Source organism: Aythya ferina (assembly GCF_964211825.1).
Source record: "Aythya ferina genome assembly, chromosome: 6".
Taxonomy (NCBI): Eukaryota; Metazoa; Chordata; class Aves; order Anseriformes; family Anatidae; genus Aythya; species Aythya ferina.
Genome location: NC_140303.1, coordinates 41395649 through 41413855, shown reverse-complemented (window position 1 = coordinate 41413855; position 18207 = coordinate 41395649). Strand labels below are relative to the sequence as shown.

Below are 18207 nucleotides of genomic sequence, written 5' to 3'. Positions count from 1 at the left end.
GCAAGGTTGGTCTGTCTAGAGAGGAAAATAAATGCTGTGAGTATTCGCTGGTTGCTTCCTAGTTCCTTGTTCTTTGGATCAAATCCCACTCCTCCCTTGAGAAGTTCTCGTGGACTCGTCACCACCTGGTGTTTGAATCAGTGCTGGCGTTGCTATGGAGATTTATTAAAGAATGTGGCGTTCTTTATGTTCAAATTTATTTTCTGTCTCTAAACAAATAGTAAGTGGAAGAGACACGCTTGCTGGTGTTACTTGAGACAGATTTTTGTTCTTATGTGCTTCAAAAACAAGCCTTTTGTTCAGGCCGTGGAGGCAGAGCCTGCAGCTCTCCCCCTGTGCTTGCGGCAGGGACAAGCTGACGGCGCCGGGCGCTGCGTGCGGCCCGTGGGGCTGCCGAGGGAGCTTGGGGGGCAGCCCCAGGTCCCCGTCCCCATGCCCACGGCTCCTCAGGCTTATTTGTAAGGGCTGCACAGGCGCAGCGTGGCAGTGAGGGGCCTGCAGGCCTTCGGCTGTGCCGGGCGGCTCGTCAGGCCTCCGCGGGTCGCAGGGTCGGGCCGAGGCTCCTCCGGCTGAGTCACAGCCGCGTGTGCTGGCGGCGCGCACTTGTTGCGCAGGAGCGCTGGTGTCCTCCTGGCTGTGCCCCTCTGTGCAGTCATCCGTGGGCTCTGCTGCACAGCAGCCTTTCGCAGTGCTTCGGACAAGGGATCAGGAACGACTGCTGTCGTCGTGGCTTTGTGGCCTGTTTCTTTATTTAAGCTATTTGCCAAGGACTGCCTTAAAGTTGTCAGGCTTGCTGCTGAGCTGCTGGCTGCTACAGCCCACGCCGGCTTTGTCCTGGTGCACAGATGCGGGCAGGGGGTGCCGGGGGGCGCGGGGCTGGCTGTGGCACCGTGCCGGTGTTGCTGCTGCTCACCTGCTGAGATGCGGAGCAGTCACTGCGGGTGGGGGGCGGCCGCCTCGCGGGGGTGCAGCATGGGTTTCCCTCCTCCTCCTCCTCCCTCTGGGAAATAAAAGGCCAGGGATTGCGTATGTTTTTGTCTTTTTTTTCAGTCAATCATTTTTGATACAAACTGTTTGAAAAGAAAACAAATACTTGCGAATTTTTCCTGGTCTCGGTGCAGGCTGCTTCCTGTGCTTTCAGTCCCTTCTCTGCAGCCTGCCTCCAGCTCAGTTCTGTGTTTAATCTCGTTTCCCAGCAGAGCTCAGCTGAGTCCCTCGCTGTCTCCTTCTCTGTGCCCTGTTCCTGGCGGGCTCCAGGCTGACGTGGCTGGGTGCTGGAGGGCCCGCGGGCGCCGATGGCTGTGGGAGAGGGGCAGTGGGCGAAGCTGCAGCGTGGGTCTCGTAGCAGACACAGCGCTGGGGGCAGTGTGAGGGGACAGTTCTGCTTTTCCTGAGCCTGGTGCTGGATGCAGCCAGGAGCTGCAGACCTGCAGGACACCAGGGAGCTGCTCGGTGCTGGTGGCAGAGCAGCGTGCTGCTGCTGCTCTTACCCTGCTTTCTCAGCTCCTTTGTCTCCGGCGCTGCCTCTGCCTCATGTCCCGCTGCCAGGCCCCCTCCTGTGGGGCCCTGTGGGGCGGCATCGGTGGAATCAAAGCATCCTGCCTCTGCTGTCTGAGCCATCGGCTTGTTGAGAGAAAGAGGGCACGTCTCCCGAGCCACCTCTGCCTGGGCTTGCAGCAAGTCCTCTGGGTGCAGCGCGGAGGAAGCTGCTTAGGTGAGGTGTGTGGGGGGCCCGACGTTGCTGCTGCCCTGTGCTGAGCTGACGCAGGGCGCCGAGCACCTAGGTGCTCGCTGGGGCAGCTCCCTTCCTTCCAACCCCTTGCTGCTCCTGTGCTCAGCGATCACGCTGCACAGGACTTTATTTTACTCAGCGGGACTGCTGAAGGCCAGTACCATGCAGTGATGTGTATTCAGAGCGCGTTGGCCACGCATCAGGAGCGAGGAAGGCGGTGTTACCTGGGGAGTGGGTGCTACAAGTGAGAGTTTAAATTCACCAGAGGTGAAGCGGTGAGCGTTGCTTGATCCTTCTGTTGTGCAGAGAACCTCTCTAAGAACTAAAGCTCCGTGCACTCAGGTTCATAAATTCTTGACAGCCTTAACTGATGATGAAGCAATTACCGAAATCTTTCCCTTATTCCACAAAACAAATCCATGTCAGGAAATAAAAACAGGAGTAAATGGCCTGGCTTTAGTCACCAAGCACTTAGGCAGCCTGCTAATGATTTGAAAAGGCAACAACAGAAGATAGCTGAGAGAAAAATGGCAAATCAATTTGTTTCTTCAATTTTCATCTGCTTAATTAGAACTAATCTGAGTAACTGAACGTAAATGGTGTTTGTAAGAGGAGCAGCAGTGACTCGGAGCCTTGCTCACTGCTGGGAGCGCGGTGCTGCCCGCTGCGGTGGCAGGCCTGCCGCACGCCGGAGCGCGGGGCTGGAGGGACTGGAGTTGTCGGCTCTGCTTGCTGGATTCAGCCCCAACAAAGGCTGATTGTAGCTAATCTCTGTGCCTTTGCAGTGGGGATCGTTTCAGTGGAGAACTTAAGAGACAGAAGAGTTTCCTTTCAGTAGCTTGTTAAGTAATTCGTACTTCAAAGTGAAAAGAGGAGCTTTCATTTTCTTGTAAAGACCAAGTATCCTGGAAAAGATTTGAAGTATGCGAGAGAATCCACTCCTTTATTTGCTTTTTTAGATGGAGCATGTGCCTTTGCTGGTATGCTGGAAACACTCTGAGTTTTCAGAAAGGAGGTAGTTACCGATCCTCAATAGCAGAGAAATGAAGTTGGGCCATTGAGGGGAGAGCCCTTGGAAAAGAGGCACAAAACTGGACGCTTCCAAGAGTGGTCTCTCCCTTACAGACAGCTTGCTTTTTCTTGCCATCTAGCACTGGTTTCTGCTGGTTAAAGAAAGTTATTCAGAGCCGTCTGGCTCAGATCTTTTCTGTTTTTTCTCAAAGCCCAAACAATACAGTTTTACAGGACTTCCTTTTAAGTTCACAGTAATTTAACTCTTATTTAACCTGGTTGGAAGAGCCTGTCTTCTACTGTACGTGCCTGCTTGGCTCTTAAGGGTTCACGCCTTTGTTAGCATACCTCTAAATATGCACCATAGCTGCAAATTATATTTGACTCTTAAAAAACAAAACAAAAAAACAATCACATTTAAGAAATTGCAGTAAATTACAAGGTTTGTAGATGAAGGAAATAACTCCTTTAGGAAACAGGAGCAAGCTTGGTTGTTCTGAGTGCTGTATAAGGAATTGATGAGACATTGAGAAACGCTGACCTTGGGGTGGGTACATCCTGAGACGACAGTGAAAGTGTGCACAGCTCTCAAGTCTCTTCTCTTTCCGCAGGCCTGCGATGATAGATGGAGTTATGATCCTTCCCGTGCTGCTGCTGCTGGCGCTTCCCCCCCGCAGCGTGCAAGGTGAGTGCCGTGGCGGCGGTGCAGCAGCTGCTGCTGCTGGAGCTGTGTTTGCTTCTGCATTTGGGGTTGCTTCAGAGGATATTTGTTGCCTGTTTACGTATAAAGTCTGTAGTATGTACGGCTGCCACAGGTCTTAGCAGGGCCTGGGGAGTGGAAGGGGGAACTTGAATGGCAAACTTGCTGTGTGTAAGGAACACTCTTTGCAGCGTGCGGGCCCAGGCGCACTTGCATTCTTAAAGCTGGGTTGTTAAAGCTCGAGGAAGATTCTCACGTTTGGAGCATTTAGTAACGTATTTGATAACTTTTCTGTGACAGCTTTTGTGAAGTCTTTGGAAATGCAGAGGGGCTGGTTATCCATTGGTATTCAGCTGTGTGCTTGGGAAGGCTTTAAGACATGCTGTGCGTTTGAGATTTCCTTCAGCAACACGGGAGAAGGGTATTCCTGCTGCCATGGAGAGGTGGTGATGGTTCATCCCAAGGTCTTCTGGAAGTTGTGTGAGATGGCTGCTTCCAAACAGCCTTTTTTCAGTATTGAGCAAACATTTTCTGCAGATGGTTCTTTCTCGGTTGTAAATGCATTTCAAGTGGCTTGTGACGTGAGTCTAGTGTTTGTGGCGTATTGATCACAGCATTGCAGAATGCTTTGGGATGGAAAATGCATTAAAGTCCATCTGAACCCACCCCCTGCCATGGGCAGGGACACCTTCCCACACTGGGTTGCTCAAAGCCCCAGCCTGGCCTGGAAGTGTTTATTTACAGGGATGGGGCAAACGGTGTTCTTCTTTATTTACCTTGTCAAACCTCTTTCTGAAATACTCTGCTGAAATGTTTGCTTTCAAATGCTGATGCAAAGAACAGAAGGCAGAGCATATTAAGTGGAATTGTTAGAAGGGATGGTGAAAGGTGAAAATAGACATGCAGAGGTTTGGCGTTTGGTTTCAGTTATGCCTATGAAGACAATTTAAACAGAGAGGAACACTGGACAGGTGTTAGTGGAAAACAAATCAAACTGCTAATTTTGGAATTCCTGGTGAACTTCACTTGTATAGCGTGCATAATGTGTAGTGCAACCTATAGGACAAAAAAAGCAAACCACCTTCCAAAGCTACCCTACAGGTGTTAAAATCTTCGTTGTTTGATCTGACATCTGTCTTTAAAAAACAAAAGGAAGTAGGTTTTAGAGCTGAAAACTGTCCTGTTGTGTTGAAAAGATGCAAGCAGGTGATCAGCAAGAGAAGAGTTACTAAATCCAAGCCGAGACATTCCTTTGCTGTTCCTTCTTTCCTGGCAATGCCTGTGATCCTAAAACCGGAGGTGTGGGATTGTGCCTACGCTGGGAGCAGAGGCAGAGCTGGGCCAGATGTGCTGCTGGACGGGGCTGTGGAAAGTGTAGGGCGGGGGCAGGAGGTGTGCAGGGAGGAGGTGTGCGGGTGCTGTCATCCCGTGGCCAGCTGGACGGATGTCTGTGGGGTACGGCCCCGTGCCGTGGTGTGAGGCTGCAGTGCTGAGGGGCCCTGCTGCAGGAACCATGGGCCTGGGCTGGTGCTTCTCTGTGGTGTGACAGTCTTGCTTTCCTTTCCCTCGCTTTATTCTGTCCCTTCCCACCCCCCCCATACTTCCCGTGGTGAATTTTCTCTGAGCAATTACCCGCCTGGTGCATTTCATTAATGTTGCTGCTCCCCTCTTCGTGTGTGCTGGCAGGAATGCCGTTTGATTTCCTTCGGAAGCAGTCTGCTACTGCCAGGCTGGTTGTACAGCAGCATCTGGGGAGGCAGAAATACCTCGGGAACCCCTCGGCAAACTTTCATTGATGCTTTTTCATCTAGGTTTTGCCAGGTTGGTGAGGAAGGCTCGTCACAGCAGTGCAGGAGCGCGCTGCTCTGTTTGTTAAAGGCCTTTCAGTGCCGCTTGGTGTTTGAGCCCCGGAGCACAGCCTGGTTGTGGTGTTCTGCAGCAGGAGGGGGATGGATGGACGTGGATCCTCTGCTGCCCGCTCTCAGGCGTGGTGTACCAGGCACCGTGTGCTTTCCTGAAATTGGTTAGAGATGGCTATTTTGGTGCAGAACAGTTCCTTTGTCTTCCCTTTATTATATGCTCCAAATAATTAAGTTTCAAAGCCTCCTCATTGTTTTTCTTAATCTGTTCTTTCACAGTTCCGTTCTTTTCCTTTCACTAGAGTTGGGCTTGACTGTTGTTTTACCCTTTTTCCATGAGCAAAAACGTCTGGGCATATCTTCAGGCAGCAGTTACGTGCTGATGCTCAACTATTCCTGCATTGCTAGCAGGCTTCAGACGGTGGAAATAAATATGATTTAAAAAAAAAAAAAAAAAAAGGCAAAACTGGGTAGAATTCCAAGTGCAGAAATGTCTTTTCCCTACTTGATTGTCCAGAAAATAATTTGAAAATAAAATTTTATTGTGTCTCTAACTTCTGTGTCACTTGGTTAGCCCTGTAAAGTAGGGAAATAAGCTTTTTTTCATTTCCCAGCAAACTAAGCCACTACTAGAGCACCGTACTTGCTATATAATGTAATGCCTATACTTAATGTCATACACAGGGAAGCATAAAGGCAAGTTAACCATCAAAAAACAACTTGTCTAATGTACAGCTGAATGGACTCAAGTCCATTTTTCTGTGTCTGCTTTCCTTCATCTGCAATTCATTAAGGGATGAAGCCCTAGCAGATCCCACCTCTACCCCTAATCCTAGTCATTTAAAAAGGAAAATAATACAGCTGCTTTTGGACACTTTGACCTTTGAGTATGAAGCCTCTTTCACCCTCCTAGAGCTGTCAGCAGCTCCGCAACTTGGCGTAGGGTTTGTAACCTTCGTGCTTTGCTTGGAAGCCATCCCCTTTGGAAGGAGCGATCCCCGGTGCCTGAGATGCACGATGCAAATGCCCGGGGTCCTTCTCGTAAGGGTGCATGGCCATTCAGTCAGGTCTCAGCTGGCCTGGCTGCCTCACAGTCACGTACCTCCCTCAGTTCTTGGCCGCCTGGCTTTATTTTCCAGCCACATATAGGAGTGTGTGCAGGTTATCCCTCCAAACGCTCGCCTGACTGCTCTCTAAATGTTGATGCACGTACTGCTGTTGCACCAGGTCTGTCTGCAGGCTGAGATTTTGCAAGGATATGCAATGGTGCTGCGCTGCTGGAAGGAAATGATTTGGTACAGTTAAAGCCCTTCTTCAATATGTCATATAATTAGAGACAGTCTTCAGAAAGAAAACTGACTCTTACTAAGGTGCATGTTTTGACTTTTTGTATGGTTTTTATTAGCTCGTTATTTGCTGACCATCTCACAGGGCTAACGTAGCGTTTATTTCAAATTACAGTTAACTGAAATGAGAAAAACTTTAAGGAACTGTTGCTTCAGTAAGAAGAGGTGGCCTAGTGCCTATTGACCTCACTGGGTGGTTAGAACACAAAGCATCCTTCTACATGTGAAGAGATCAGCTCAGAACAGCCTGTGTTACCAGAAACATTTTATAGTGTGTTTCTCTTCAGAGAGTAGAACTTGATGTTCAGTTACCGACATGTTTACAGTCCAGGAGTTGGATACAACATAGGAAATAAAGCTGCCCAGATTAGTAACTGTTCTTGTGCAACAAAACTCACCTAGAAGTAACCACCCCTCATCTTTGTTTCCTTCCATATGTACATTTCCATGGTTAACCCAGTCCTCAAAATCTCCTGATTTGGTGTTGTGTGGATCCAGACTGGACAGGCTGGGCTGTGCCTGCACACGAGCACGGTGCAGCATGGCATGTTCTGTGCAGTCACGGAAAGGACCTCTTTAAAGAGGGCTAAACATCGTAATCAGTGAAATGGAATTGCCAATGTGGAGTGCCTTGTGGTGCTTAAATACCTAGATTAGAGGCAGCACTCTAACTGTTGACTTTTGCAAAGTGAGTAAGCAAACAGAATAGAGGAACTTCAGCTGCAGCCCTTCCACAGCGATGAGCTGGGTGTGAAACTTACTCCAATACGAAGCTCTGTGTGCAGCTCATGTCAATCTGCGTGGCAAGTCAGATTTCTAGGTGTGTGCAATAGACATGGACCGACAGCGCAGCAATGCGACTGCGTTCCCAAACAGACAGACACACAGCATGCGATCAGGTAGTGGAGGTGTGTCTGGGCTTGGCTCCCTGCCCGTGTGTGCTGCCTGCTGCTCGCTGCCCTGACAGCCGCCGTGCCGGAGCTGCTGTGCAGCACGAGTGCTCCGATCACCGGGTGCCCGTGGGGCTGGAGGTTTCAGCCATCGCCTGGCTTGCGGCTGGCCCGTGACATTTGCTGGTTGTACCTGTCCCACGGAGCTGCCAGCACGGCTAGGAGAGCTGCGGGGAGGCAGCATCCAGCACAACTGCCTGTGCTGTGGGTTACTGTCTGCCAGCAGAGCTGGGCTTTGCAAGCGCGGCTGCATTCACTGCGTGGAAATACTGCTGGAACAAGCAATGTGCTGGAGTTGGCTCTGTGCACACTGAGGGTGTCTGTGCAGCAGGGTGTGCGGCTGGGAAGCGTGCTCGGAGGCAGCGCCTGTCTGAGGGATGGCGGGCTGCTCTGCGTGGGCAGGCGAGCTGGATGGTGTGGCTGCTGCTTGGCACATTTTGGGGTCCCAGAGCTGCTCCGAAGGGCAGCGTGTGAGGGGAGGCAGCTTTCTGCCAGAGCTCTTCCTCTGCTTTCTATGAGTTTCCTTCAGTCTTGAGGCATCCTTGCAGCAGGAGCCGGCTGTGAACCAGGTGGGTGCTGCGAGCAGAGGGGGACGTGGGGTGGGGGCACGCTGTGGGGCCGCTGCCTCGGCTGCGGGCTGGGGACATGGAGGTGTCCTGCTCACTGGGAGGCGCTGAAACCATCGCTACAGAGGGCCAGATGGAGATCCTTACAGATCAGCAGATCCTGGCCGTGCCCCTGGAGAAAATCCCTCAGGCCTCTGGCTGTGAACGCCGTGGGTGATTCCAGCCGGATGAGCTGCGATTAAGGGCTGGGGCTTTGCACCACCGGCTGTGTCGCTGCTGGGGCGGGGAAGGGACAGGACATGGATTGTGGCAATCTGCCTGACGCCTTTTTTTTTTTTTTTTTTGAAGTCCCACAAAATTAGCAAGTTATTAGTCAGGACGTTTAAGTCTGGGGTTTTGTGTACCAGTACTTGAGATCAACGTGACAGGTGCTGCCTGATTCCAGAACACGTTCCCCCATTTCACTTTTGTTAGTGGCTCCAAAATAGCAAATTGCATCTGTGTACTTGTGCGTTGTGGGAGGAGGGCAGGAAAATAAACGGAGTTACGTTCCCAGTGGGCAGGCTCTAATGATGGGTTTGAAAAAGTCACACACGTGGTGGTACGGTGCTGCTATTTCAGGAGCACCCACCGGATTGTGGTTGGAAACTGTGATAGAACCGAGGAAGGTGAGTTAGGCTGCTGTGTGTGCACGGGGGGTGTGTGGTGCAGCAGCCCTGTGCCTGTACCCTGATGGGCATTGGTGTTTTCCGGGGTGCTGGAGAGCTGTCAGGGCTTTTCGCTCACTAGCAGAGAGGCGTGCTGTGCTCTCCTTTAGTCAAACACCAAGGTGACCGGGTGTTTTGGGCAGTGTTAAAGCCACGTGCTGCTCCTGAGAGCAGCCGTGTGTGCAGCCCTGCCCAGGGGCACTGCTTTTTCTTTTTACAGCTAAGGGTCTCTGGACATTTTGCTGATGATACGTGGAGGAAAAGTCTCCAACTTTATACTACTTTTTTCTTGAAAGCTCTTCCACTTTCGTAGCATTCAGAGTTGGAAGGGATGCAGTGTGCTTGCTGATAGTTTGTACTGCTTTTGTTTGCTTTTTATGGCCATGGTTACTCAGGTTTGCAAGCTGCTTCTCAAAGGCTTGTCTTCTTGGGGAAGTTGTTCCAAATTTACCGTTCAGGCGAGCTAATTAAGCCCACCAAGCCCTGTGTCGCCGTGTCTACTGGGAATTTAAATGGCCTTAATTTGGTTTAGTTACTCATTTCCAGAACACTTGAGAAAAAACATTTTCATATCGAAATACAATGTGGTTTGGCAAATCTGCTTTAAATTTGCGCTGTTAGTTTTTCTCCCTGTGGATGACCCTCCTGTACTGGCTACCCCAAGTCATGCGCACATGTGTGAGGCAACGTTAAATGTCACTGACCTCTGGAAATGTGAATGCTTGGAGTGGGACAGATAAGACTGGTATTTCTTTGATGGTGCAAGCTCATACTTTTGTCTTGCTGAAACCGATAAATCAGTATCGTTAGCTCCTACTTGGCGGTTCTTCAGCACTAATTGGAAGTGATATTTCTTCCCTTAAACAGAAGATTTTATTGTCAGATGACTGCTATCGCTAAATATGTGAAACTGAAAGAGTGTGATGGTGTTTCTTTCTCAACTCTCCCTTTTACAGACGATGAGCTGAAGCTGAATATGGTCCACTACGAGTGTGTGTGTGAGGGCATGTCCTGTGGGAACGGAGATCGTTGCCAAGGCCAGCAATGTTTTGCTTCTCTAAGCATTAATGACGGTGCTAAGGTTTACCAGAAAGGCTGCTTCCAAGTCTACGAACAAGGGAAAATGACGTGCAAAACACCACCATCTCCCGACCAAGCTGTTGAGTGCTGCCAAGGATACCTGTGCAATATGAATATCACTGCACAGTTGCCTTCTTCTAAAGGTGAGAGGTTAATTTATGTAATGAATTTTGAGAAAGAAAAGTGGTTCAACTTTGATCTGATGTAATGGGAGTGAGATGGCTTCTGTGCTAGTGAAAATCAGGCTTTAAACTGCACAGTGAGTCTCTTCCTACTTTTGTTCTCCATCTTGGAGCCTGCTGGCAGACATCTGATGTCCGTAGGTTGAGTGCTGAGTGAATGGTGGGTTGGAGTGCGGGGCTGAGCTGTGGTCGCCAATTCCCTTTCATGTGTGGGATTTGGTCTGAAGGGGCCGGGGTATTTCTGGCAGTTGTGTGAGGAGTCACTGCAGTAGAACTACAGAACAGAACTTTGGCTGTGTTAGGACCAACCTCTCTTCCAGTCTGGGCAGTTACCAAGTTAAATGTTTTCAGTACTCCTGGTTGTAAAAAGACCTTCTCTGGGAATTCTCAAACTTTTTTTTTGTTTGTTCTTTCCTTTCCAAGGGCAAACACTTCAAGGAGAAGCTGCAGGTTACAGCATGGAAACACTAATTATTGTTATACTGGCTCCTGTGATAGTGCTGATATTTTTTTCTGCGGTAGCTGTGCTGATCATCCGGAGAATACAGAAAAGCCATATGGAGAGGCTAAATTCTAGAGATGCAGAGTATGGCACAATTGAGGGACTCATTGCATCAAACGTTGGGGACAGTACATTGGCAGTAAGTAATCTTTATGCATGGTAAAAATATGACCTCTCTTTGCTTTACTCGCTTCCAAACCCCCTCGTCTATCCCCTCATGGGTAGATGAGAAATTCTCTCCTCTTCATTTTTCTCAGAGAAAATCTTTAGACCCTCTTCAAGTGTTAAGAGTTTCGGAAGTATTTCCCATGATGGTGCTTCTACTCCATAACATACCTTCACTGAAGAGTTGAAAAGTGGCTAAAGGAGGGAAAAAAAAGTCCAAAACAAATGCTTTTAACAGTATGCTGCTATATACATTGGATGGCTATTTTCTTTGTGTTTTGGACTGTAATTCTCTTAGTGGGAGAAAGAAGGTTATTCCTTACTTAATAAACTCCATGTTCAATGTCTGTGTCTTTGCTAGAAAGTGTTGGTTACCACCAGGTAGGGGAGCAGTTTTGGCTGTGCTCAGAAACCTACTACAGAAAACTGCTGCACCTACTCACACTGAAGTTGACAACTGCTTTGCAGACCCAACTGTGGGCATTTCTAAAAAGGGAGATAGAGCTATGGGACCACTAAAAAAAATCTGTTCTGGGGAGCTGGAAACTTTCTGGTATTTCTGTTTTTGGGGCAGAGATGTTTCTAGAAAATACTGCTGTGAATAAGAGCTAGAAGAACTGCTTTTGTTGCAGGACGGTACATCCTGACAAATACATCTGAGAGGGTCAGTAAGGGATACCACTGGAGCAGGTAAAATTTCCTCCTTTTTTGAGGAAGAGTAAGTTAAAACGGATAGTAGTCAGACTCCCAGTCATCTGGGTGACCCCAGTGTGCATTTTGGAAATAGTCTGTGTAGGGAGGAAGTAAACCAGCGTTTCATCCAGGAAGGACCTGGTTCTCCTGAAAGGGGGTAGTGTGGAGAGAAGCATTGCAGAAGATGGGTAGGAATTGGTTTTCCACCTTCCGCAGTATAATGGTGGGGGGAGACATCAAAATTAGCAAGGATAAATATGTAGAAGGTGGTGTGACAAAGTGGTAATTGGCAAGGAGTTCCATGGGAACAAAAACTTTTCTGGAATGCTGCAGGTCTGTATACATTAAAAGAAATAGCATGAGGAGACTGTATATTGCTGACCCCATAAAACAGAAAACTAACCACCAAAAGAAGCCCCCGAAAATCCAGTAGGGAGGTCCCGTCTCTGATACTAATGTGCTTGGAGGCTGGAAGGGCATTAGAGGAAAGTGTCCCACGCGTGTTATAGTGCTCCCACACTTGCTTCTAATTCACTCTGCTTACAGTAGCCTAACGCTCCAATACCCCAAAGTCCCCGTATACTCCTCCATATGGAGAGGGACTCCCATCAGGGAGTGTGCTGATAGGACAAGGGTAACGGCTTTAAACTACAAGAGGGTAGGTTTAGATGAGATCTTAGGAAGCAATTCTTTACTCAGGGTGATTATGCAGTGGCACAGGCTGCCCAGAGGAGCTGAGGCTGTCCCAGCCCTGATGGTGCCCGAGGCCAGGCTGGATGGGACTTGGGCAGCCTGGGCTGCTGGGAGGTCTGTGCCCATGGCAGGGGGTGGCACTGAGCGGGCTTTGAAGTCCCTTCCAGCCCAAACCAATCTGTGATGTTATGATGTATCTAACCCAATTCACTCCATGACTAGTACTGTAATAAAGGATGTTGCTTTGGGGTATGATCAGAGATAAGATACTGGTCTGTAGGGACCTCACAGTGGCCACCCTGATAACTGCAGGATCCAGTGTGCTGTAAACTGCAGCAGCTTCATGCTGCGGCCCTGCTGTTCTGCTTCAGGTTGGCCATATATCAGCTATACTTGGCAATTTTTTAAATGTCTTTGGCTCTCTTTATTTAGCCCCAAAGGCTTGATTCTCTGTTTTAAAACAGTCAGTTTTGATGTGTTCACCACAAACCAGGCATGTGTACAACTGGTTCTGTCTTTAAGCACTGACTTCCAGCTTTTAGTGGCTCTCTTATCAGTGCTAGCCCATTTCCATCCATTTGCAGACCTTTCACACTTTGTCATTTAATGTTCCTTGAAAGCAGTGATTAAAGCCTGGGAAGAATAAATCAAATTCCTTTCAAAAGAAACAGAACAACTTACAGTTAGCAACTTTTTCTGTTTAATGGAGCAGTTCTGTTCACAGCTATCAAACCCTTGTAGCTTTATGATTGTAGTGTCACTGTTGTGCCTCTTGGGTGTTGATGTGTTTAAAAAAATAAAAAATTGATAGTTTCTTGTCTGCAAATGTTCATCTAAACATCATCTAAGCCTTTGGTCAAGATTTTTCTTCTCCGTTGTGTGCTTTAAATCTCTAGTTTTGTTACACATCAGGTTCGTTTACACGTAGGATTAGTCTCTGTAGCCCAATGAATACAGCCCTAAGCTTCCTAATGCAGAACGTGAAGAGCGGGGGCCTCCTGAAATCTTGTTTTTACAGTCATTGTTGTAGATAAGTTTTTGCCTCTCTCTGATACAAGCAGGAAGGAAAATGAGCTCTCAGTTCACATTAGAAAACAAAATAGCAGTCTCCAGTCACTCTTAAATGATCTTGTTCTTGAGCAGTCATTAAAAAATTGTTAGGAGGAATGGGATATCTAGCTGAGGCCTGGTAGTGCAGTTTGCTGGGAATGTTACGGTTGATCATGCTTATGCTTTTCTATCCTATTTTTGTTTTTAAAGAAAAAGCCCAGTAATACAGGGCACCCAGTTATTAATGCTTTGAACTAGTACAGCTCTTAAGTGCTAATACCCAGCTACTTTTAAAGGTTAATAAGATTTTAACATTCAATCAGAATCTTATTCATGTTCTTTGAGCATACACCTTAAAGTCTGGTTTCCATGCACTAAAAATACCAGAAAGTGATAAAATTCATAAGAAGTCATGAAAGATTTTGTGGAGTATCAATTGCACGTCTCACGTATGTGATACAGGTAATAGGGTAATAGTCCCATCACCTTGTTGATTTCAAAACCCTTCTCAGTTGTTCATAACTATGTCAGATTTGAATAGTGTGGGCCAGAACATTCCACAGAATCACAGAATGTCTCGGGTTGGAAGGGAAGGGACCTTACAGATCACCCAGTTCCAACCCCCCTGCAGTAGGCAGGGATGCCACCCCCTAGATAAGGTTTGCCAGGGCCCCATCCAGCCTGGCCTTGAACCCTCCAGGGATGGGGCACCCACAGCTTCTCTGGGCAGCCTGCTCCAGGGCCTCACTGGCCTCTGAGTGAAGAATTTCTTCCTAATGATTTAATGATAAATGATAATTGACAAATTAATGATAAATCTTCCATGATTTATCTACTACAGGATGAGTACTACAGGATGAGTTTTTCTGAGGGTGTGTTCATCTGCTGTGGTTCAGCTGTTTTAATGAAGGAGAATTACAGTAAACTAGTTGAATTGTGTTGTTTGTTTTTAAAGTTCTAGTTTGCAGGGGACTTGAAATTCATCAGAGGGACCGCTGTAGTGCCACAGGCATGCTTGGAGTTCTCTCTTTTGAGCCACTTCAGAAACTTCAGATTTAAAAAGCTTGCTCATGCGTGAGGAGGGAGGGCTGTGTGCCTGGCAGCTGAGCTGAGGAGGCTGCTAGGAAAGCGTAATGGTACCGGGCAGGGGGCAGAATGAGGAGGAGCAGACAGACTGCAGAGTGCTGACCAGCAGCTAGCCAGCAGTTCCTGCTGCCCCAGAGGCCAAGTGGGGCATTCAGGAGTGAGGAAATTGTGGTTGCTGCCCTGGCCTTCTGCTGTTGGAGCTTCCTTCTGCTCCGAACTGGCTGAAACTCAGCTTTGCACCAGTGTGCACCATATTTCTTGTAAATCCCCTCCCCAGAAATGGGGAGGATTGCGTGTGTGCAACCAGGCCGGGGCTGCTGTGCACGCTCACCCGCTCCCTCAGGTCTCTTGGCCGTCTTCCCTCCAGGAGGGGTTCAGTTTTGGGTGCTGGGGGCCACCACCTGGCAGAGCAGCTTCTGCGTGGAAGCCTTTTGCTGCTCTCTGGTTGAGGGTGAGCAAAGTGGTTAAGCAAAAAGTTCTCAGTGTCTTTCCAATGCATGTCTATTCACAAGGATGCATAAAGCAGACTGAGAATCCCCAATACCCCAGATCAGTAGGGCTGGGACATGACTTGAGCTCTGATTTAGTAAAAGCACATTTGGGGTGCTGTGCCCTGCTAGTCCTCTTTAACAGGGAGAAATCAGGGGGCACTGGAAGAATGGGAGAAGTCTGCGTGCATGTTCACAAGCAAGTGGTGCTTTTCTTTGACAGATCAGTGACATACAGAGTCAAGAGATCGTCGTAAGCTCAGTAAAAGGACAAAGTGTTGAAAAAAGTGTGAGCAGAATCTCCTAACAGAGGATAGTTTGTATGCTGCAAGTGAGCTTCCAGGTTCACAGGCAGTAAATGTTAATTCTTCTTAAAACAAACAAAGCTTGTTTGGAAAGAAATTGTGCTGTAATGCAAAATAAGATAGAAATCTGAGAATGAGACAAGGCGTAATTTGTTTGCTGTTCCCTGTTGTGTTGTCCATAAGATTTCCAAGAGAAACTGGTTATACATGAGTTGTAGGTCCCCTTCTCTTCTTCTTTGTGCACGGTGTGGTCTCTCTGATGGTAAAACCTTGTGAAGAGTGTTGTCTGCCCATCTGTACAGTGGTGGCAGCAGTATATCTTGGTCCCGAGTGGCCAAGTAGTATCACCAGAGACATGGAGATACCAATAAGCTTTAACTTAAGCTGTCCTGTGAAGAGGTTTACCTTTGTATATTTAAATTACAACATGAATTACCCCATTTTTCATCTTCTGATTCTTTCTTTTGAACAGGATTTATTGGACCATTCCTGCACATCTGGAAGTGGTTCTGGACTTCCTTTCTTGGTGCAAAGGACGGTGGCTCGCCAGATCACGCTTGTAGAGTGTGTAGGTTAGTACAAGTCTTGTTCGTGTCTAGTGCTGAGTCTTGGTAACAAATGCAGGTAGAAAACTCCATCTTGTATCCTAATTGCTGTTTTCTCAGTTGTGTATAACGTGAAACTTTTCGTGCTTCAGCTTACAGGATATATTTCTTTTTGGTAAGTGGGGTGACACTTGTACTCCTTGTGAATGTTCTGACAACTGGGAGTCAAGGAAAAGGCAGTTTTCACCATCCTGACTTCACTGGGGGCCCTGACTTTCAGTTCCTGCGAGGATCCTCGAGCCATGAGACCAAGCCCTCATTTTACGTAGGCTACAGAGTTTACAGAGTTGGCTTGTGTCTCTGATGATCCTTGCTGCAGCCTTCCACTCTTAACAGTGGTTTCAAAAGGACTTTGAGACTATTAAATATTAGTTCCAAAATATCTGTCTTTCTGATATATTCTGTAGCTTACTTGCCCTGCAGTGTTGCTTTGGGAGTGTGCAATGATGTATTGTTGCTGGTCTATCCCTCCCAAAAGAGAGCAGATCTTTTTTTTTTTTTTTTTTTTTTTTAATTAAGAATAAATAATTCCTAGTAATCCTTCCCTAAAACTCTTTTGAGTCTTTTTTTTTTTTTTTTTTTTTTTTTTTTTTTTTGCAGAATTTTACTGTTAACTTTAAGGGTCTACTACATTTTTCTTCAGCATGCGTATATTAATTGAATAGTGTTAAAATCGAACTTAGTATTTTTAGGAAGCACTTGGGTCAAAGGTGTCCCAAGGCAGCGACATTGAGCCTTGATGCTGTGCTGGTGCAAGAGAGATGGAGGAGGTGTGATAATGGTTGATTCTATTAGGGGGAAAAAAACACCACATTTTAAATGTTTTATGCTGCTGCTTCAGTGACTTGAATTTGGAAGCATTTAAGACACTCTTGTAAGTCACTAAAAGTTCGAACTTGTCAGGGTCTTAAATTAAGCCTGAGACTACAGTGACTGAATGTGGTGAGTCTGTAGAGACTTGGTCTACATTTTGCCAGTGTCTCTTGGCTTCTGGCTCCTGGTGTGTAGTGAGTAGGCACACGTGTTCACACTTGCATTAAATCCTAGTGTACATCCTGCGTTGTTGTGAAACTTCTCATCAGAAACTGTGGACTATGATATACACGATTATCTGAAGAGCTATCTAGCCTGCAGTATGGAGGGGTGTGTGTGTGTGTCTGTCTTCCCTTGGAATTATGCCTGCTCCTGAGGTAACTCAGGCAGGTGGTATTTCCAGAGACCGCGTGCTTTAGCCTATATAGCAGGAGGAGATAAAAGTGCCTGTGCAGGAATTCTCTTCTGGGTTGACAGCACGGAGCCATCAAGCGATGGGTATCTCTGTTCACTTGGTTTTATCTGCTGCTTACTGATATGTGCCTTTAGGAACACTGAATGGCTCGGCGATGATGGGCAGAATTTGGATGTTTATAGTGGTCAAATCACACAGAATGCATTGCATGTCAACCCTCAGGCTATTGTATTCTAGCTGCCATGAAGATGATGATGAGCAGAAACTTTTCCATTGTGCCTGCTCCGGGATGTTGCTTTGCTGACGGGCATTTAATACTTTCATATATTATTTTACACTATTTGCTCGGCATGCAGACAGTGTGTACTGATCCCCACCTGACTGATGTTTTGGTTATGGTCTGTGGGGTGTGTGTATGCGTTTCTTCTGTCCTCCTAACTTCAGAAATCATTGGTATATTTGTATAAATTTATTGGCGGCTCTCAGCATCGTGAGGCTGAGGTAACCTTGCTTCAGGGAATTGTATGTGAAGTGCTATTTTCTTTCTAGACAAAGTGGAAAAGGAATTATTGCACACAATGCATTGTGGAAAATTTTAGAGGCAAATAGGCAATTATGTTGGGTTGTAGAGAAAATAAAATTTTAGCTGTGTCCTGTAGCCTTGTTCAGCTGTGCTACAAATAGCACACATGGTATTTCACATGTGTGTACGTGTGCCTAAGTATTTATGCATACTGCCAGCAAGCTCATGCTTGTTAGAAACTTGTTTGGGTTTAATGGCATAGTGTCTTTACATATTGTCCTGCTAATATTATAGAAGGCAAAGGATGGCAACGAATACTAAGGTTTGTGGTGCTGTCACTTAGACTAAATTCACCCAGTCAGTCCTGTGAGGATTTATAGTTCACAACTGTTAATTACTGTGTTTTTTTGCTGACCAGGAAAGGGACGTTATGGAGAAGTCTGGAGGGGTCAGTGGCAAGGAGAAAATGTTGCTGTGAAGATCTTCTCTTCTAGGGATGAAAAATCCTGGTTCAGGGAAACTGAATTGTACAACACTGTATTGCTGCGGCATGAGAACATTTTAGGTGAGTAGAACAATCATATTTATGTTGCTCATAAAGGTAATTTAACAGTTAACTTGTAAAGTACTGCAAATTTGTCACATATCTTGCAGTCTTCAGGAGTTGCCTCCTGTACTTGCATTAAATGGTTGAAGGAAAATTTTTAAGGGGGGAGACTTGCAGGAAGGTGCTAAA

General features: G+C 47.1%; 1 protein-coding gene across 3 annotated transcripts in view; it reads left to right on the top strand.

Annotated features, from left to right (window-relative positions):
* ACVR1 (activin A receptor type 1) overlaps window positions 1-18207 on the top strand; it is a 59823-nt gene that overhangs the window by 22668 nt on the left and 18948 nt on the right. The window contains exons 2-6 of one of the 3 annotated variants that reach the window (XM_084522867.1): window positions 3355-3428; window positions 9828-10094; window positions 10557-10774; window positions 15588-15687; window positions 17890-18036. In XM_084522867.1, the coding sequence (XP_084378993.1) occupies window positions 3355-3428; window positions 9828-10094; window positions 10557-10774; window positions 15588-15687; window positions 17890-18036 (806 nt within the window). Of the gene's footprint in view, window positions 1-3354; window positions 3429-7445; window positions 7469-7589; window positions 8168-9827; window positions 10095-10556; window positions 10775-15587; window positions 15688-17889; window positions 18037-18207 lie in introns of those variants that run through there. The other 2 variants (XM_084522866.1, XM_084522865.1) reach the window with 2 other exon arrangements.